Source organism: Megalobrama amblycephala, linkage group LG3, assembly GCF_018812025.1.
Source record: "Megalobrama amblycephala isolate DHTTF-2021 linkage group LG3, ASM1881202v1, whole genome shotgun sequence".
Classification (NCBI taxonomy): domain Eukaryota; kingdom Metazoa; phylum Chordata; class Actinopteri; order Cypriniformes; family Xenocyprididae; genus Megalobrama; species Megalobrama amblycephala.
This window is the reverse complement of record NC_063046.1, coordinates 12,500,394-12,521,449: the sequence shown is the minus strand read 5'-3', so window position 1 is coordinate 12,521,449 and position 21,056 is coordinate 12,500,394. Positions and strand designations below refer to the sequence as shown.

At 36.7% G+C, this 21,056-nt stretch overlaps 2 protein-coding genes across 3 annotated transcripts; one reads left to right on the top strand and one right to left on the bottom strand.

Moving 5' to 3' along the window:
* Positions 1 to 334: 334 nt before the first annotated feature.
* rgp1 (GP1 homolog, RAB6A GEF complex partner 1) lies at positions 335 to 9,171 on the top strand. Of its 2 annotated transcripts, none has more exons than XM_048183928.1 (9): positions 335 to 640; positions 2,640 to 2,755; positions 2,913 to 3,046; positions 3,447 to 3,530; positions 4,644 to 4,793; positions 5,221 to 5,367; positions 5,513 to 5,640; positions 8,256 to 8,433; positions 8,611 to 9,171. In XM_048183928.1, the coding sequence occupies exons 2-9, from the start codon at positions 2,640 to 2,642 to the stop codon at positions 8,832 to 8,834; spliced, it is 1,161 nt and encodes a 386-aa protein (XP_048039885.1). In that variant the 5' UTR covers positions 335 to 640; the 3' UTR covers positions 8,835 to 9,171. The 2 variants fall into 2 exon arrangements, with proteins under 2 accessions (XP_048039885.1, XP_048039886.1); XM_048183929.1 differs by lacking the exon at positions 335 to 640 and adding an exon at positions 707 to 824.
* A 65-nt stretch (positions 9,172 to 9,236) lies between these two features.
* On the bottom strand, positions 9,237 to 12,195 carry msmp1 (microseminoprotein, prostate associated 1). Its single transcript, XM_048183930.1, has 3 exons — positions 11,654 to 12,195; positions 11,425 to 11,533; positions 9,237 to 10,004 (listed from the first exon to the last, which is right to left on the bottom strand). The coding sequence occupies exons 1-3, from the start codon at positions 11,754 to 11,756 to the stop codon at positions 9,836 to 9,838; spliced, it is 381 nt and encodes a 126-aa protein (XP_048039887.1). The 5' UTR covers positions 11,757 to 12,195; the 3' UTR covers positions 9,237 to 9,835.
* Positions 12,196 to 21,056: the final 8,861 nt, after the last annotated feature.

Here is a 21,056-nt window from a genome sequence, read left to right as displayed (position 1 = left end):
TCTACGTCACATTTGCCACGGAGCCAATGCGAGTGGCTCATCGCGAGTGCTCGTTTCTTCGAATCGGTTCTTTTGAACAGTTTGCTTCAAAGATCCTGACAAACTAAGCCGTCTGATATGTTTTATTCTAAAACGTTTCAGTAAAGCCACAGTATAGCAGTATGTTAAACACATGTGTTATATTCACTCAGAAAGCTATTATTGAGGTACCGAGAGAACAAATCGTTCAGACAGTGAACCCGTTCAACTGAATCATTCAAAGGAATCGATTCATAAGAATGATTTGTTCACGAATTGGACATCGCTATACCGGAGTTGATAAAACGATGACATCTTATACTTTCTCATGTTATGTTGTAATGACTAATACAAAATAATATACATAACGAACATTTTTATCTAGTCAATGTCCATATTATGGGAACATTTAATTTTCCATTTATAAATGTAGCCTGAATGACGTTTGGAAAAACTCAGGGAAACCTCATAATGGCCCAGAGAAAACCGTCTCATGTTGTTTTGTTTTTAAGTTGCTGGAGCGTCGCCGGGAACTCTGTCTTTTAATTTCTGTGGTCAGGGATAAGACGTTGAAAATATCGACGGGAAGAAATAGTGGTCCTTTGTTTTAAGCAGCTTCGAGGTATTGTAAAGGGAACTAATGAAATAATGTTAAGACTACCTACTAACAACATAGTAAACATTCGCTGCACGACTTGTGCTCTTTAAATATAGATGTTAGCTGCTCTGTATCTACAGTCTAGTTTTGCACATATGTTCCTGTCAGATTAATTAGAAGATTCTTGCTCTTTTAATCAGTGTCACAGGTATTAAATACGTTCAAATGTAAATTCATTAAGACTACGCTATACTTTACAATGTTTATCTTTTGCATGATTTACTCTCTACCTTGCTAAAACATCTTAAACCGGTTTACGCTGGTTTGCTGGTCTTAGCAGGGGGGTATTCCAGAAAGCAGGTTATGTGGCATACCTGGGTATGTTTAAGAGTAAGTAAGCGGATAACCTCAACTTTCGGTTCCAAAAACGGAGGTAACTTTTAGGGTATGTAAGTAGCCATAGCAACTTGCTCTCTGAACATAACCTGCTCCGGAGCAGGTTATGTTCAAGGATTAGTTAGCTTAAGAGGAATTCAGATGCGTATTATATTATCAATATGGTTATATTAATGTATCTAAATTTGCTATATAGTTACAGTTATATACACAATGTTATATTATACAATATCTAAATGTTTATTCAATTCTAATATATGAATTCATTTTCTATGCTATCATTTCTATAATAAAATACATATCATATATGTGATATCTTATTAAATAATTAGCATCAAACAAACAATATTAAGATTAAAAAAATGATTGCATAACCACCCAATAGGTGGAGATGTGCACCAAGTAGGTTATGTAAATCGCCATTAAACAAAAGAAGAAGAATGAAGTAGAATGGCGCTTTTTCTTAGCGTCTGTTTCCATGGTGAATCATCGATTCGTCGCTCTGTTGAGAATGTCTTGTGTGTTAACCGGGAACATACTCTGGGTTGGCTGAACTTACTCCCGGCCACATTTTTGGAACCAGCATACCACGAGTAAGCAAGGTTTGGGTTAATCAACCGAGAGTTCAGGGTATATGTGACAGTAAGTTAACCCTGCTTTCTGGAATACACCCCTGGTCGCCTAGTTTAGATAACAAACAAACAAACAAAACAAAAAAACATTACAGCAGCCAACAAACCAATCAACATCTATTAAAGTATTAGTTCACTTTCAAATAAAATTTCCTGATAATTTGCTCACCCCCATGTCATCCAAGATGTTCATGTCTTTCTTTCTTCAGTCGAAAAGAAATGAAGGTTTTTGATGAAAACATTCAAGGATTATTCTCCTTATAGTGGACTTCAATGGCCTCCAAACTGTTGAAGGTCTAAATGACAGTTTCAGTGCAGCTTTAAACGATACCAGACGAGGAATAAGGGTCTTATCTAGAGAAACAATCGGTCATTTTTGGAAAAAAATGTAAATGTATATGCTTTATAAACACAAATGTTCGCCTTCCAAGTGCTTCGGCCAAAACCGCATTTTCGTATTCTACAAAAAGCTTACGCTGTATGTCCTACACCTTCCCTATTCTACTTACGGAACAAACGCAGTGCCAGTTCCATTTTTTCCGTAAGTAGAATAGGGAAGGCGTAGGACATACAGCGTAAGCCTTTTGAAGAATACGAAAGTGTGGTTTTGGTGGAAGCACTTGGAAGACGTTCATTTGTTTATACAAAGCATATACATTTACATTTTTTTTTCGAAAATGACAGATCGTTTCGCTAGATAAGACCCTTATTCCTCGTCTGGGATCGTTTAAAGCCCTTTGAAGCTGCACTGAAACTGTAATTTTGATCTTCAACAGTTTGGAGGCCATTGAAGTCCACTATAATGAGAATAATCCTGGAATGTTTTCATCAAAAACTTTAATTTCTTTTCAACTGAAGAAAGAAAGACATGAACATCTTGGATGACATGGGGGTGAGTAAATTATCAGGAAAATTTATTTGAAAGTGAACTAATCCTTTAAGTGCCTTGCATGTAACGTTTTTCTCCCTCTCCGTTTTTTTTTTTTTTTCCTTAGATGATTGAGGTGGTGGCATCTATGGCACGAGGGCCTGTGTTTTTGGCCGGGGAGGTTTTGGAGTGTCTCATAACCTTCACAAACCCCATATCACATCTGTCTACATCTGCCAGCAGGTAAAGAACACCATAATCAGCATGAATGTAATGTGCAAGGTTGCTTTTTGTCCACTGCCTCATTAACAAGTGAAATGCTGCCGTGCTTTGGTGTTTCTCCACATTTTAGTCAAAATATGTGCTGACACTCCTGAATGAGTCTGTTCATCTTCCACAGTGAGATGTTGGCTTGGGCCAGTGCTCAGATTCACTGCCAGTTCCATGCCAGCGAGAGTCGCGTGGCTCTGCCCGCTCAGGGCACCAAACAGGACGTGCAAGCTGAGAGTGACACTGTGCTGATACCAAGCAGAGGTGAAAAATAAGAAGCTGATCTCACACTTATTTTACAAATTTTTTTAATATTGAATCAAAGGTAAAGTGACCAGAATCATGATCAGTTTTTTAAAACGGCCATATCTAAATGGTTGTCGTATGTCAGAAGTAAATATTAGTTAATTTGGAACAGAAAGTATTCCAAATATTTTTCTGATTTTGGCAGTTGCAGTACAAACATTCAGGTTGTGGAAACTGCAAATAGTTCTGTTGATGAGTATGATGTTCTTGCCATATGCAGAATACTCAGTTACACAGTATTAATAAGAATATGTTACATTTAAATATCTTAAAATGGAGCATGAATTACATGAACAGAATCATGAATTTAGAGCATGAGTAGAGATTTCACGATTTCCCTGTTTCTTCATTGATCCAGGTGAACGAGGGCAGTGTGTGCTGGACACACCGCCTAAGATCTTGTTCTGTGACCTTCGTTTGGACCCCGGAGAGAGCAAGACCTGTAAGAAACTGCATTTGAAACACACTTTTAGATGACACATTACATTTTCTTTTTGTACGGAGTTTGTGTTGTTTACATTCTCACAACTTTAAAGGATTAGTTCACTTACAAATAAAATTTTCCTGATAATTTACTCACCCCCATGTCATCCAAGATGTCCATTTCCTTCTTTCTTCAGTTGAAAAGAAATTAAGGTTTTTGATGAAAACATTCCAGGATTATTCTCCTTATAGTGGACTTCAATGGCCTCCAAACGGTTGAAGGTCAAAATTACAGTTTCAGTGCAGCTTCAAAGGGCTTTAAACGATACCAGATGAGGAATAAGGGTCTTATCTAGCGAAACGATCGGTCATGTTAGAAAAAAAATGTAAATGTATATGCTTTATATAAACAAATAATCGCCTTCCAAGTGCTTCCGCCAAAAGCGCACTTTCATATTCTTCAAAAAGCTTACGCTTTATGTCCTACGCCTTCCTTATTCAGCTTACGGAACAAATGGAACTGGCGCTGCGTTTGTTCCGTAAGTTGAATACATACAGCGTAAGCTTTTTGAAGAATACGAAAGTGCGCTTTTGGCGGAAGCATGTGGAAGGCGATCATTTGTTTATATAAAGCATATACAATTACATTTTTTTCGAAAATGACCGGTCGTTTTGCTAGATAAGACCCTTATTCCTCGTCTGGTATCGTTTAAAGCCCTTTGAAGCTGCACTGAAACTGTAATTTTGACCTTCAACAGTTCGGAGGCCATTGAAGTCCACTATATGGAGAATAATCCTGGAATGTTTTCATCAAAAACCTTCATTTCTTTTCGACTGAAGAAAGAAAGACATGAACATCTTGGATGACATGGGGGTGAGTAAACTTATTAGGAAAATTTTATTTGAAAGTGAACTAATCCTTTAAGTAATAAGAAGTGAACCCCCATAATCAGGGTAATATTTCACTGTAAACTGGCTCATGACACAGGACCAACAGTTCAGCTATATGTAATTGCGCATTATGCCTGGCATCCTGAACTACAGGAGACACCACACATTTGCAGCAGAACTCTGCTAAGTTTTTTTTTTTTTTTTTTTTTTTACCTCCAAATATTGTTTTCCCCTCGTTCAGATACCTATAGTGAGGTTGTGCCCACTGACGGTCCACCCAGTTTCCGGGGTCAGGCGGTGAAATATGTGTACAAGCTCACAATTGGCTGTCAGCGAGTCAACTCACCCATCAAGTTACTGCGAGTCCCTTTCAGAGTTCTAGTGCTGCATGGTAGGTTGCACACATGTTTTTTTAGCCCTCTTTGTGTATGGTTTTCCTTTCAGCCTCGTCCATGCAAACAGAGATTCATTTTCACCAGGCTGCATTTGAGATGCATTAATATTTTCCCCCCAATTATTTTATTTTTACACCCAAAGAAACTATTAATCTTTTTAGAAACAAGTGTAAAATGACGTATACTCACATAAAATGAGGATTTGATTAATATCAGCTTAGAAAAAGCAGTTTTCCTCTTCATGTTGGCCACCATATTGAGACCAACTGTTGCTGAATAAATTAACCATGAGTGACAAATATGCCACAATGAATAAATAGAGTGTCTCTATATTTGTAACTAGAAACTTTAGCTTGTTTTGGATGATGCTAATAGGTCTAAATATAATGTCCCACACCATAGTAAGAAGATGTTCTTTTCCAGGCATGCCAGAGCCTCCGTTCCCTCAAGATGAGGAAGTGGCTCCCTCAAACCCCTTCCTGGAGGAGGAGGAAGGAAGCCGAAGAGATACAAGACCGCTAGAAAGAGCTCTGGATATGCTAATGATCACCACCTCACGTCGATGCCCATGTGCGTGAGTGAATGTGGTTTGTAGTGATTGTGGGAAGCCTCATGTGTTTGTCATTATCTATGATCATGTTTTAGTCCTCTGCTCAGTTTTGAATTGTGTGTCAGCTGTTAATTTTGGTAATGAGCACATGCATTTCTTTCACAGATATGTTCAACATCACAAATGTGCGGGGAAAGGTGGCTAAGTTCTGCATCTTTAAGACCGTGTACAGGCTCGGAGAAGATGTCATTGGCACCTTCACATTCTCAGAAGGGGATATTCCATGTTTACAGGTATAGTATACACTACTGTTCAAAAGTTTGGGGCAGTAGGATTTTTTAGGGGTTCAAGCGTGTAGTGCTGAAAACACACGTCTACAGTGTCACAGAGACTCGCCCTGATCGCTCATAACTCCTAAACCGTTGTGTCTCAAGTGTCTTATATTATTGGAATCCTTGGCTCATGCATGGATTTGATCATCGCTCTGTGAAATTTTCAGGTATTTTGGATACATACTTTTGCGAACTAGTCCTAGGTTTTTGGCCCGATCGGAACCAAACCAGTGCAGCAAGATTCTCTGGAGTCAATAATTATCAAAAAAAGTTTACATTTTGATTCATGGTCTCTAAGGGCCGCCAAAACGTTTGAAGTGGGCATTTTACTAAAATGCCTATAACTCGTGAACGGAATGAGATATTTTCACCAAATTCTGCACACATATGAGCTCATTCTGTTGCATGAAGGACGCAGGGACTGGCCACTATAACATGGAAAAAGATAAAAATGGCTGCAACTATGCAAGTCTGACTGATTTGAAAATTGGCATACAGTGTCTTTGTCCAAGGTGCCAAAATTGCCTGTGAAGACGTATGATTCACGTATCTCAAAAAAATGCCAATGAAGCTATCAGACAAGGTTAACGGAGGCCGTTCCTAATGAAACTCGCTGGGCCTGCCCATTCATACCCAGTGTTGGGGGTAACTCATTACAAGTAACTTGAGTTACATAATCAGATTACTTTTTCAAGTAACTAGTAAAGTAACGCATTACTTTTTCAATTTACAACAAAATATCTAAGTTACTTTTTCTAATAAGTAACGCAAGTTACTTTTTCACATTTATTGACTGACAGCTCTCCTGTCCCCATGCTGAGAGAAATAAAGTGCAGAGGTGTTGTGTGCGCTGTGTGAACATGAGGGTTATTGTAGTTTTAGACTAAATGTGAACGTGCATTTACTTATCTCACTTGCACGAAAACATTCAGTATTCCTCAAAATGAATAAAAACAGTGAAATGCAATCTCAGAATTTTTTGCAAACCTGTAATAATTAACTATATTAAATTACACAAAAATACTTTATGTATTTAATCTCAATTATTAACCAATGTCTTTGCTGCTGATCTTCAATATACCTAATTCAACCATACTAATAAGCAAAAAATACTTTAGATTAGAAAGGTTTGTTTGAGCTGCGCCCTCTACTGTACAGGTGTAAATATGCTTTTCCTTCAGCTTGAGGCTTATTCATTTCACTTTTGGTGTGAAAGGGCCCTTTTGCCAAAAATAGAACTTTTTTGTTGTTATTAAAAAACAAACAAGCCCAGCCCCAGTGAGAAAAAGTAACGCAAAAGTAATGTAACGCATTACTTTTCATAAAAAGTAATGAAGTAACGCAATTAGTTACTTTTTTAGGGAGTAACGCAATATTGTAATGCATTACTTATTACTTACTAAGTAACTTTCCCCAACACTGTTCATACCACATGGTACAACTCCACATTCTGAGCAACTTTGCCGCTAGGACTGCCGCTGTCCATCGAATCGTTTGTTAAATATTGGAGATTGTTTCAAAAAACAACTTTGGCGAACTAGTCCTAGGTTTTTGGCTCAACCTCAATAACTGTTAAAAAGCTTTATAAACCATACATTTCCTATGGGAAATTGCCTGTATTTGCTGTAAATGGTCTTTTCCATCTATGATCAAGATGGTTACAGGCTTGCTAATTAAAACATTATACCTTTTTATGCATGTGCTTAAAGGGACAGTTCACCCAAAAATGAAAATTCCGTCATCATTTACTCACCCTCAAGTTGTTCCAAACTTGTATGAATTTCTTTCTTCTGCTGAACATAAAAGAAGATATTTTGAAGAAAGTTTGTAACCAGGCTGCTTTGGGGCACCATTGACTTCCATAGTAGGGAAAAAAATACTATGGAAGTAAGTGGTGCCCCAGAACTGTTCAGTTTCCCATACTCTTCAAAATATCTTCCTTTATCTTCAGCAGAAGAAAGAAACTCATACAGGTTTGGAACAACTTGAGGGTGAGTAAATGATGACAGAATTTGCATTTTTGGGCAAACTATCCCTTTAAAGGCCTGCTACTTGCAGCTATATTTTTAAAATGTTTTTGAAAGAAGTCTCTGATGCTCACCAAAGCTGCATTTATTTCATCAAAAATACAGTAAAAGAGTAATATTGTTAAATATTATTACATTTTAAAATATTTACATAATTTATTCATGTAATGCAAAGCTGAGTTTTGTAGTGTCACATGATCCAATAGAAATCATTCCAATATGCTGATTTGGTGCTCAAGAAACATTTCTTATTATTATCAATGATGAAAACTGTTGTGCTGCTGAATACTCAAATTATTTTAAATATATATATATATATATATATATATATATATATATATATATATATATATATATATATATATATATATTTTTTTTTTTTTTTTTTTTTATAACAATGTAAAAGTCTTTACAGTCACTTTTGATCAATTTAACCCATCCTTGCTGAATAAAGGTAAATAATTTCTTTCAAAAACATCTTATTGACCCTCAGACTTTTGAGAATGTAAATGCTTCATGGAACGTTCATGTGTATTCATGTCTGCTCAGTATTCCGTAAGTCTGCAAAGTGAAGAGGAGGTCCAGGAGCAGTACCAGAGACGACCCGGCCAGGCTGTCAGTGTCACTGGTCATGGCCGACACCTAGAGTCCTGCTTGCACACAGCCTCCAGCCATTTCTCTCTCCCTGTACCCCTCAATGTTACACCAGGATTCACCACAGATATAGGTTAGAAAACCTTTGCTCATAAAAGAGGTTATATAATGATGCTCTGGTTTAATTATTGCTTTATTTCTTGTTTTGCTTAAGCCTGGATTTTTATATTTTTTATATTTAGTTCATTTTCCATTTTTAAATCAACAAAAAGGAAATATTTCCATTCTATATTTTAATTCTAATCCCCAGTGACGTTAAGATGGCGACTGCATTTTGAGTTCGTCACAGCACGGGAACCAGTGGAGGCACCGGTGGTTCTGCAGAATCAGTCAGAAGTCACATTATGGACTGGGGCGGAGCATGTGGATGTGGACACCTTCAGTTGGGACCTGCCAATCAAAGTGCTTCCCACCAATCCCACGCTAGCTTCATATGTTTCGCAGTTCACAGGGACAAACAGCATCAACATTTGAGTAGAAGATCAAAAAAACTAACGAGTTGTTGTTGTGAGATGTGTTGTTAGTGCTCCAAATTCTGAAGTAGCTTATTTTTGGAGTTGTTTTATTGGTTCTTATCTTTTGCCATGCAATGAGATGGTGATTCTTTATTTAAGCTACTTTAACATTTAAGCCTTGACCAACAGACTGCTTTACCTCTTGTGTTAAAATATCTATATTTATTGTCTATATTTCAATGTATGCAAATTATAATGACAAATGGTTTGTGTTATATTTCATTTCCTCTATTACAAGGTATTTTGTACATTTCTCTATATGCAAATCATAACTGAATAAAATCTTTTAAGAGTTATTTGTAGCTGATGATTTGTTGAACATTTTGATGACTTTAAAAGACAATAGAAAGAGAAATGAGAATATTTTTAATATACATATTTATTAGTGAACAGTTACATATATTACTAAGCTTGTCAGCTGATATTTACAGTAGTGCATACATGATTAAGAAGAAGCTTTGGTTATGCTGCTTAAAATTAGCAACGAACAAAATCTATTATCGAATCACAATATTACTTGTCTCATAAAGAGTTTTATTGCAATGATTTAATCAGCAATACACTTAATTTTGCTCTCAGAGCTTGAAAACATCTTGGCTATGGAGAGAAGAAACTGTAAAAGAGAATGACAGGCCATACGAGTGCTACTGTTCGATGTGATAATAACATGGCAGAAAAGGCACAAATACACATAATGCACACCATTCCATACAAATAAAAAGAACTGATCACTTACTCAATACAGGATTCAAAAAACATGCTTTCTCTGTTCTCCCCTACATGCTGTACATGTCAAAACACTTCCTTGCTTCCTTTAAATTGAGAATGCTTCCTTAAATGGTAATGGTTATGTTTTGAGAATACAGTTGTTATAGGAGTAATATCCCATCTCACTTAACAGTGAGACAGATGTTAGCTGACAGGCAGGTGATTTATGATTTGAAGGCTTCCTCTTCCATGCTAACCTTCTAGTTTCATGTTGAGTGCTCCATGTCTTGGGTCAACATTGTTGTCTTCTCCAGGAATGCAGGGCAGACGAGGATCAGAGGTCAACACCAGCATGACCTGGCAGGTCAGAGATTCAACTCGAACTTCACACCAGGGAGGAAAGTCCACAGGCCGATGCACACTGTAATTGAACACTTATTAGAAATACAATTCAAAATGGACTAGTTCCGTGTAGCAACAAGTACAAAACAGCTAAATAGTATCTCTTAAAGGTCTCAAAAGGTGGTTTTCACAGTGATGCCATAGAATAAGAGTTCTCAACCACTTTCCTACAGAGTTTAGCTTCAACCCTATTCAGACACACCTGAACAAGATAATAAAAGACTTAAAGGATTAGTCCACTTTTAAATAAACTTTTCCTGATAATTTACTCACCCCCATGTCATCCAAGATGTTCATGTCTTTCTTTCTTCAGTTGAAAAGAAATGAAAGTTTTTGATGAAAACATTCCAGGATTATTCTCCATATAGTGGACTTCAATGGGCACCAAACAGTTGAAGGTCAAAATTAGTTTCACTGCAGCTTCAAATTGTTCAACATGATCCCAGATGAGAAATAAGTGTCTTATCTAGTGAAACCATCGCTCATTTTCTGAAAAAAAAAATGAAAATTATATAATTTTTAACCATAAATGCTCATCTTGAACTAGCTTCTCTATTAGAAATCAATCAGTGTAGAATCTGCTAAGCGTATTACTGCCCTCCACAGGTCAAAGTTTGAACTAATTTTTATATGCAATATGCTAGTTCAATAGTATATAACAATTAGTTCAAACTTTGACCTGTGGAGGGCAGTCTACACTGCCGGATTTCTAATAGAGAAGAAGAAGAGAGCTAGTTCAAGATGAGCATTTATGGTTAAAACGTATATAATTTTCAAATTTTTTCAGAAAATGAGCGATGGTTTCACTAGATAAGACCCTTATTTCTCATCTGGGACAGTGTAGACAATTTGAAGCTGCAGTGAAACTAATTTTGACCTTCAATCATTTGGTGCCCATTCAAGTCTACTATATGGAAAAAAATTCTGGAATGTTTTAATCAAAAACCTTAATTTCTTTTCAACTGAAGAAAGAAAGACATGAACATCTTGGATGACATGGGGGTGAGTAAATTATCAGGAAAAGTTTATTTAAAAGTGGACTAATACTTTAAGGATTACTCTAAAGTTAAAGGCAGGTGAGTTTGATTAAGGTTGGAGCCAAACTGGAAAGTAGATCTGATCTACTTGAGAGTTGGGAACCCCTGCCATAGAAGAACCATTTTGGGTTCTGCAAAACAACATTCAGTGAACAGTTCTTGAAGAAAATTTTTTTTCTAAGTGTGAAAACCATTCGAATAATCTGAAGAACCTTTTTCCACTATACAGAGCCTTTTGTGCATTGGAAAGTTTCCATGGATGTTAAAAGTTCGTCACAGAATCATTGATGCTCTCAATGCACCAAAAATAATAAATAAATAAATCTCACCGTTCTCATTCATGATGATCTTTTTATTCATATCCAATAGAGAAACAGATGCAATGTGTGTTATGGTTCTTACGTTTCGCAGCATCCCACTCCCACGGGGTGCAGACAGGTGCACTGCACACAGCCCTGCTCCATCCAGCTTTCTCCCATAGAGTACTGCTTTCCATCATGTTCACACAGAGCTGTGAAGAGAGACGTCAAACACAAGGAATATCAATCTCCTCAAGCCTTGAGAGCCTCCTCAAGCCTTGAAATAAAACTGATTTAAAGGGAATATCATGAAACAGGACATTTGCTCTCACCTTGAGAGTTGAAGTGACACTGCATTGGTGCTGCTGAACATATCGTCCACACCAAACAGGCCATGAAGAACATCAATGTGATATGTCTCGCCATGGGATCCATCTCGGTTGTCCGATCGTCCTCTGAATCGCTCTCTCCTCTTTCGCACCTCCATTTATACCCCCTTGCGTTCAAGGGGACGGGTGTGAGGAGTGGTTTACCCCCTACCTGAGGTGTGTCTCTGGGGTGGGGGCAGGTTGGTTGGGCTGTTTGAGGGGGGTGTGTTCAGGAAAAAGCTGTGGTTTGGCACCACTTGCTCTTTCTCTCCGGTGATTGCCATTCTCCGCTCCACTGGGCATGACCTTGAAAAACTATAGAAATTCTGACACATCCTGGGATGACTAAGAGAGGTGGAGAGAGAGTGAGAGAGAGCAAAAAGTTGACGTGAGACAGGACGCAGAACAATTATGGATAACATGGATTGTCAGTTAAAGATAATCAGATGTTCATCTGGGATTTGGTGGAAGCACACTAATAATAAAGTTTTTAAAAATGTTTTTATGCTCACCAAGGCTGCATTTATTTGACTAAAAAAGCAGTAATATTGTGAAATATTATTATAATCTAAAATAACTGTTTTCTATTTTAATATATTTCAGAATGTAATTTATTCCCTTTATGGCAAAGCAGAATTTTCAGTGTCACATGTTCCTTCAGAAATCATTCATTTTTTATTGTAATAATATTCCACAATATTACTGTTTTTTACTGTATTTTGGTCAAATAAACACAGCTTTGGTGAACATACACTACCATTCAAAAGTTTGGAAAATTACTATTTTTAATGTTTTTGAAAGAAGTCTCTTATGCTCATCAAGCCTGCATTTATTTGATCAAAAAAAAAAAAAAAACAGTAATATTGTGGAATATTATTACAATTTAAAATAATGGTTTTCTATTATAATATACTTTAAAATATAATTTATTTCTGTGATGCAAAGCTGTATTTTCAGCATCATTAAATCCAGTCTTTTGTGTCACATGATCCTTCAGAAATCATTCTAATATTCTGATTTGATACTCAGTTATTATCAAAGTTGGAAACAGTTGTGTTGCTTAATATTTTTTGGAAACTGTGATACTTGTTTCATGATTCATTGATGAATAAATAGTCAAAAAGAACAGCATTTATTCAATATTTCTAACAATATAAATCTTTACTATCACTTTTTATCAATTTAACATCCTTGCTGAAAAAAGATTAAAGATGCCCTAGAATCAAAAATTGAATTTACCTTGGCATAGTTGAATAACAAGAGTTCAGTACATGGAAAAGACATACATTGAGTTTCAAACTCCTCCTTCTTATGTAAATCTCATTTGTTTAAAAGACCTCCGGAAAACAGGCGAATCTCAACATAACACCGACTGTTACGTAACAGTCAGGATCATTAATATGTATGACCCCAATATTTGCATATGCCAGCTCATGTTCAAGGCATTAGACAAGCCAGTATTAACCTCTGGATCTGTGCACAGCTGAATCAGGTAAGCAAGCAAGAACAATAGCGAAAAATGGCAGATGGAGCGATAATAACTGACATGATCCATGATAACATGATATTTTTAGTGATATTTGTAAACTGTCTTTCTAAATGTTTCGTTAGCATGTTGTTAATGTACTGTTAAATGTGGTTAAAGTTACCATCGTTTATTACTGTATTCATGGAGACAAGAGCCATCGCTATTTTCATTATTAAACACTTGCAGTCTGTATAATTCATAAACACGACTTCATTCTTTGTAAATCTCTCCAACAGTGTAGCATTAGCCGTTAGCCACGGAGCATATAGCCTCAAACTCATTCAGAATCAAATGTAAACATACAAATAAATACTGTACTCACATGATCCGATCCATGCATGCAGCATGAATGACGAACATCTTGTAAAGATCCATTTGAGGGTTATATTAGCTGTGTGAACTTTGTTTATGCACTGTATAACTGCACTTATAGTCAAGAGCTCGGGAGGGCAGGGAGTGAGAGATTTAAAGGGGCCGCAGCCTGAATCGGTGCATAGTTAATGATGCCCCAAAATAGGCAGTTAAAAAAATTAATTAAAAAAAATCTATGGGGTATTTTGAGCTGAAACTTCACAGACACATTCAGGGGACACATTTTCTGTATTTTTGATCAAATAAATGCAGGCTTGATGAGTAGAAGATACTTCTTTCGAATACATTAAAATAGTAATGTTTCCAAACTTTTGAATGGTAGTGTATGAGACTTTCAAAAACACTAAAAAATCTTAATTATTCCAAACTTTTGATTGGTAGTGTAAATAATAAGTTAACAGTCCATTTTTTTGTCAGATGTTTGGTCACAGTTTACACATCCTTGAATAAAACTGAGGATGCCAACTGGTGGTTCTCAACAACATTACCAAGTGGTTACTAAGTAATCTTCAAACACACAAACACAAGCATCCGTCACAACTGTGGTCCTCAGGTTGCCGTGACCCTCGCCTGCTTCTTTGGACCAAGCTCATAGTGATGATGTCATGGTTGTGATGACCTCACATGGGCCTGGTCCAGCTGAAGATGTTCATGAGCAGGAGGAAGCTCATAAAGGCAGAATTGGACTTTTATTGCGCAACTGCTGCAGGTGTGTGTGTTTATGACCAGAGAAGATGAAGATGTAATATTCCTGTAATGCTTTTTTTGTTGTTGAGGAAGGATTCTAGGTAGGTGTCGAACGCGAGGGATTAGGCTTTGAGAGGATGCCAAGAAGGTAACGCTCTTTGAGCCAGAACCAAACATTACATACTAGTTCGCACATTAGCTCATCTCTCGTCATCTCTGCTATCAAGATGGAAAAACTTGCGATAGAAGAAACAGGCGTTTTCCAAGGAGGCCCTAGGGTACCACAAAATCTGTTTGTAGCATTCACGCCTGTGTCACCCCACAGTAGTCTGAAAGGTGTTGAAAGCTCCTCCCTGTGTACTGCATGTTGTACTACTGCTCTATGGCTGTGACTAGCGCCTCAGTTTGGACAAAGTGACTCACAGTCTCTCCTCTGCTCTGGTTTCCCTCTGGTTGAACGTTAGAACTGGTGTCATATTTAAACATTTTTTTTTTTTTTGCCAGATTTGTGTCAAATAAGAGCTGAAAATTTGCCAGAAGGCCATTGGACAGAAGTTCTTATTTTTTTGTGGTTGCCAATTAATCTTTGGTTATTGTTGTTAAATGGAAAAAGTAACTAAAAGTGCTGTTATGAATACAGTCTATTCAACAGGTACACTTTGGTGGCACATTGTCTGATTTAAATGTTAAATCAGTTAAATCAAACCTTAGGTAACCTATCTCACTGTTTCCCAACTTACAGTGTATGTCTTATGTTGCCAGTAATGCAGTTCTAGGAAAATAGGATTATTTGCCCAGAGCAGATTTCTAGGAAATATGTAAAAGAGTGTATTGCTGTAAAAAGACAGAAGTATGAATAAGATGAGTTACATGTGTCATCCTCAAACTCTTTTTTAAAAGGAACCGAAAGCATTAACATGTTCGATCATGTTCGTTATTTCTATAGCACATTCAAAAATAACACCTGTTGTTGAAGTGCAATGCAAAACAAAAAGTTACAACACATTTGCCATTACATATATAAAATTACAATACAAACACATTTAAAACATATCCAATGCATAATCAACACTTACAATGACTCTAAGGCCACAGAGCAACAGAGCAGAGATGAGTCTTTAATCTATCTATCTACACTGTAAACCCAAATAAGTTGGCAAAACTTGAAAAATGAGGTAATCAGTTACATCAATTTTAGAAATTCAAAGTTAAAGCAAGCAGAACTGGCAGATTTCAGTTTTATACTCATGCATTTTAATTGCTCTTAACTTGAAATTTTTGAGTAAGTTACATTACATTTAAGGTGCAGTGTGTAAATTTTAGCGGCATCTAGTGGTGAGGTTGAAAATTGCAATATAAGAAGCTGCGGTGGCCAACACAGGACAAATATGTCATCTGAGACAGCAGAGGCCCTGTCCTAAATGGCACCCTAAACCCTCACAGTCTTCCTCTGAGTCCGCACTTTCACGACGTAAAGCCGCTTTGACTGCCAGATAAAGTCCAGCTGCAAAGGGGGCGCTCACGAGCACCCTTCTTTAAGCTTAAAGGAACACTCCACTTTTTTTGAAAATAGGCTCATTTTCCAACTCCCCTAGAGTTAAACAGTTGAGTTTTACCGTTTTCGAATCCATTCAGACGATCTCTGGGTCTGGCGATACTACTTTTAGCATAGCTTAGCATAGTTCATTGAATCTGATTAGACCGTTAGCATCTCGCTCAAAAATGACCAAAGAGTTTCGATATTTCTCCTATTTAAAACTTGACTCTTCTGTAGTTACATGGTGTACTAAGACCGACGGAAAATGACAAGTTGCGATTTTCTAGGCCGATATGGCTTGGAACTATACTCTCATTCCGGCGTAATAATCAAGGAACTTTGCTGCAGTACCATGGGTGCAGCAGGCGCAATGATATTACGCAGCGTCTCTCACAAATGTCCCCATGGTTGCAAGGCACGCTCCCTGTGTAGGCAGGGGGTCACAGGCACTGCATAATAGCTAGTCAAACGCGCTCTGTAGAGCAGTTTGTCCGTTTAGAAAACATGTAGAAACATGCCGGCACAAAATGGTGACTTAACATGTAAGGGGACCCGCGGTGTATGTAGATAGAAATCTCATTCCAAGGTAATAAAAACATAACGGTTCATTATGTAAAGTCTTTATACACCACTAAAAACACAGTTATGTATATTATAATGCATTTCTGTCAATAGATCCTCATAAAATTTACACATTGCACCTTTAAAATTATCAAGTAATCTCAACTTATATTTTTAGTAGTGGACACTTAGCTAGCTATAACTAGCTAATTCAGCAAATGCTAACTAGTAACACGATGGCTGCATCCGAAAACCTAGGCAGCTGACTTGTTGCTTTGCTGCCTTATCAGGCAATGACTAAGGCAGCGTTTGTGCATGAAGGCACCTCACAAAACTGATTTCGGACAGACTATTGCAGACTATAATGATCTACAGCAGAATAGCTTTGGTGAGAACTAAACAAATATTTAATTTTCTACAGTAGTAATTTCTTGCTAGAAATGACATCAAAAGTGGAAAATGTTGGTCAAAAACATACATTTACACACAACCCGACAAGCAAATGCAACTTTTTTTTCTAGCTCAGCTGTCACAGAATGGACCACACAGGGTTATATCAAAGGATACATATGTTGCCTTCAAAAATTGATCAGTTGAAGGTATCTCAGGAGACAGGAAGTGAAGCTAACATTGGAGTCGGATGTGCCTTGATGCCTTCCCACCTTGAAATGTGTCCTCCGAAGGCAGCATTTTCTAGTTTTTGGATGCAGCCATTGCTTTGATAACATTAGCATAGCATGCTGAAAGTGTACAGCAATATAGAAGATTTATCATTTACCTTTTCTCAAAATAAGCTCATGCTCCACACGTCACCATGATGGTAACCCCCCCAAAAAAACCCACATAACAGAAACTTCTAAATTGGGACAGCAAAGCATTAAACACTACTAACACTTCTCCTTTTTGAGTGTCATGGCAAAGCATGCTGGGAAATAGAAATCCCAGCCAAGTTTCAGGTAGATTTGTCTAAATTTAAAGAAACAAGTTCATAAAACTAAAAACAATGAAACAATTCAGATTACTTAAAAAGTGTTGGTTTTGTGAATTCAAAAGAAGAAAAAAGTTGTAAATACTCATAAAAGTTAATTTGATTGAATTAATTTGTTTAATTTGAGTTTGTCCTACTCAAACCAATTAATTATACCCCTTTTGAAATAATTATAATAGTATAGACTTATACAGCCTAAAATCAAAACCCATTCCAAAAAAAACCTTAGAAATTTTGTAAAAAAGAAAAGAAAAAGGCAATAGTTTGGCGAAAAGCAAACATAGCACACCACCCAAAACACCATACCAACTGTGAAGCATAGTGGTGCAGCATTATGTTGAGGGTGTTTCTCTTCAGCATGGATTGGGCGATTGGTCAGGATTGAAGGGAAAATGGATGCTGCCAAGTACATCCACATTCTTGAGGGAAACCTGTCCCTCTGCTACACAGCTGAAGATGGGCAGGTGACAATGATAAACATACCATGCAATGGCTTAAGGATAAGAAGGTGAATGTCTTTGAGTGGCCAAGTCAGAGCCCTGACTTAAATCCGATAGAAAATCTGTGGATGGACTTAAAGAGAGCAGTCCATTGCCACTCACCATGGAATTTGACTGAAGTTGAGCAATTCTGCAAAGAATGGGCAAATATTCCCCAATCAAGGTGTGCAAAGCTAGTACGTATCCAAAAAGATTAATGGCTGTAATTAAAGCAAAAGATATTAAATCAGGGGACTGATGACTTTTCCAACCCTGTTTTTTTATTATTAATTTTCAGAACTGTTGCCTTTTTCTTTTCTTTTCTTTTCTTTTCTTTTCTTTTCTTTTCTTTTCTTTTCTTTTCTTTAAGGCAATATTTGCTAATAAGGCTAGAAAAGGGTTTTTTTGGAATGGGTTTTGATTTCAGGCTGTACAAAAACAAAAAAATGTACTCAAAGGGGTATGATGATTTTCTCTAGGCACTGTAATGACACCACTGATATATTTAATTGATAAAGTCATAGTTTAACAAAGCAAAATTTTAAAAGTAGGGGAGAGCGGGGCACAAAGTAACACTTTTTTTGTTTGTGTAAATTCACTTGGGGATCAGAGTATTTATTTTTTTTCCCACATTAATTTCACACATGTCCAGTACAATTATGTGGTTTTGTTTCATTAATACAGTGTATACTTTTTTCTTGATTTCCCCCAAAAGACTGGAAGTGAAATGTGACAACATGCCCCATAGGTAGGGCACACTGTAACATGACCATACAACAGCTTAAAATATTATCTGATCTAATCAAAAAAATTTGTCAATAAAATACAATTATTAAGTTTTAAAATAATGGCATTTTTAAATAATTACAAATAAACTAATTTTTGCGTTTGACAACAAACACACCGCAAAACACAGCATAGTTCAAAACATAATAATAATTAATCATTTCTGAACATTGACTCTCAGTCTTTATTCACCTTTTTCTCATGGTTTATCAATAGAATTCATAAAAGTATAGAATAGAATAGCATAGTTAACTTAAGTAAGAAATATACTTTTGTTATGGTTAAATAAATGTTCAGTGATATCTTCCAAAGATTTTTTAATTTTGGCACAATTTTTCTCGATATAATGTTGATATGGCAACTAGTAAATACACTAAGATTCATCATTCTGGCATGTGTGGAAAGTTTTAAACCATGTGTGTTACAACCAACCCCGCGTTACTCTGTGCCCCGCTCTCCCCTACCCCTTGTTGGGAATCACTGATCTATACAGTTTAAACCTAAATTATAAGCATTGTTAAACAGAACCTCAAATACATTTGAATCAGTTTTTTTTTTATTCTACAAAATCATTTTAGTTTAGTTTACAATAAATGAAATCTGCCCTACCCATTTTATTGAAAATAAAAATAAATGCAAAGATGCTCTGCACAGAATTCAGATTGATCAGACCTACAAATACTCAATCCAATATATGAGCAATTACTTGTTGGTCATAAGCAATTCCTGAATATAAAACTTCAGACCTGTTAGACAGTGGAAACCTTCATCATCCCAAGAGTGCATCTGCCCTTTGGCTTCAGCTCAAAGGAATGTGGCCTTAAACTTGGGAGCAAGGAAGCAGAGCCCCCTCTGTGAGTGTTCGGAACACATGAGGGGTGGCAATGAGCCTTATCCTCTTTAACAGCTCTTGAGTCCCGAGCGGAGGATGTAATGGACTGCGGTCCTGTTCTGGTCTGACTCATCACCATTTATTACATAACCACACACTAATGTGCAGGGGGGACCCAAGGTTGCACTGAGATTTAGATGCAAGTGATCAGATGCCAAGCTGCAACGAATGTAAATTAAAAGCAAGAACAGCTTGTTTTTTCATTCATTTTATTGCCTTGGTTCTTTTTCTGCCTTCACCAATGATGGCAAGAAATACTTCATGTGATGAGAGATGAGGTTTTTAGGAAGCACAACCTATTTTGGTGCCTATATACACAAACACACCAATAAAATTTTCATTGGAGAACATTATGTTCATGCACCCAAAAGACAGATAGCAACTGCAAATGACTTGTCCACCTGCTGTGCAGAATGGCTGACAAAAGCCATAACCTACTGGTTTCACAGCAGATCCAATCTTGTGAAACAATCACACAATGGATTGAGTGTTATATAAACAACTGTTATTCATTTCTTGTATTGGCAATATATATATTGAAAAAAAAAAAAATCATTATTTATTATCGTCCCACAAACTTTGCTCTGTGCTGCTTCAGATCCTTTTCATGCGGGCCCACGTGGGAAGAATGAGACACAGAACAAAGACTTTCATATTTGATTGTATAAACAAATTATCAGATTACGCCTATAGTCTTACTTCCATTTACCATAAATGAACACTTCTGGTTCATCTTTATCCACTTTGATCTTCTTAAATATCCCAAAATATGATTACTTATTATGTACGTAAATCATTTTTAATTGGAAACATTTTATTAGACTCCCTCTAGACTCGCCTAAGGCCTGCTGACCTTGACTACAGAAAGAAGCATTATTCACTAGTTCTTTCTCACAGCATTTGTCTACAGAAAGCAAAGTCTTCTACCTACAAAGAGCATGATGGGAGGGGGAACTTGTGTCCAGTTATCTGAGACCCTTATTATCCTTACAGATATAGACCACAATAGTTTGCAATTTAAAGAGATTCAAAACAAAATCACATGACATAATGAATGCATCCTCTTTAACAAAATGCATTGCATAATTATATTAAAGGGACAGTTCACCCAAAAATGAAAATTCTGTCATCATTTACACACCCTCAAAGGCTACTTTGGGGCACCATTGTCTTCCATACTATGGGAGTCAATGGTGTCCCACATTCTTCAAAATATCTTCCTTTGTGTTCAACAGAAGAAAGAAACTCATACAGGTTTGGAACAACTTGAGGGTGAGTAAATGATGACAGAATTTTCATTTTTGGTTAAACTATCCCTTTAATTAAAAATATTTAAGCAAACGAAACTAAATCAAATGAGCTTTATCAAAAAAGAGAGATTTCTATTATCTTCAAGTACTTGCTTTAATAAATATTTTCATTGTACAACTAATATGCAATTCAAGAGGACTTTTAAACGCCTTACAAAATTTGTCCTCTCTTACTATCCGTTCTTAAACCAAACAGGAAGATTCACCAGACCAAACAAGCCATTTCT

Excerpts from the sequence above, each read along its gene's own strand:
- rgp1 (XM_048183928.1), top strand. The coding sequence starts at position 2,640 with ATGATTGAGGTGGTGGCATCTATGGCACGAGGGCCTGTGTTTTTGGCC. Across the intron at positions 2,756-2,912 it reads CTGTCTACATCTGCCAGCAG|TGAGATGTTGGCTTGGGCCA; the intron begins GTAAAGAACACC and ends CATCTTCCACAG. Across the intron at positions 5,641-8,255 it reads GGGATATTCCATGTTTACAG|TATTCCGTAAGTCTGCAAAG; the intron begins GTATAGTATACA and ends ATGTCTGCTCAG.
- msmp1 (XM_048183930.1), bottom strand. The coding sequence starts at position 11,756 with ATGGATCCCATGGCGAGACATATCACATTGATGTTCTTCATGGCCTGT. Across the intron at positions 11,534-11,653 it reads GTGTCACTTCAACTCTCAAG|CTCTGTGTGAACATGATGGA; the intron begins GTGAGAGCAAAT and ends CTCTCTTCACAG. Across the intron at positions 10,005-11,424 it reads GGAGTGGGATGCTGCGAAAC|TGTGCATCGGCCTGTGGACT; the intron begins GTAAGAACCATA and ends GTTCAATTACAG.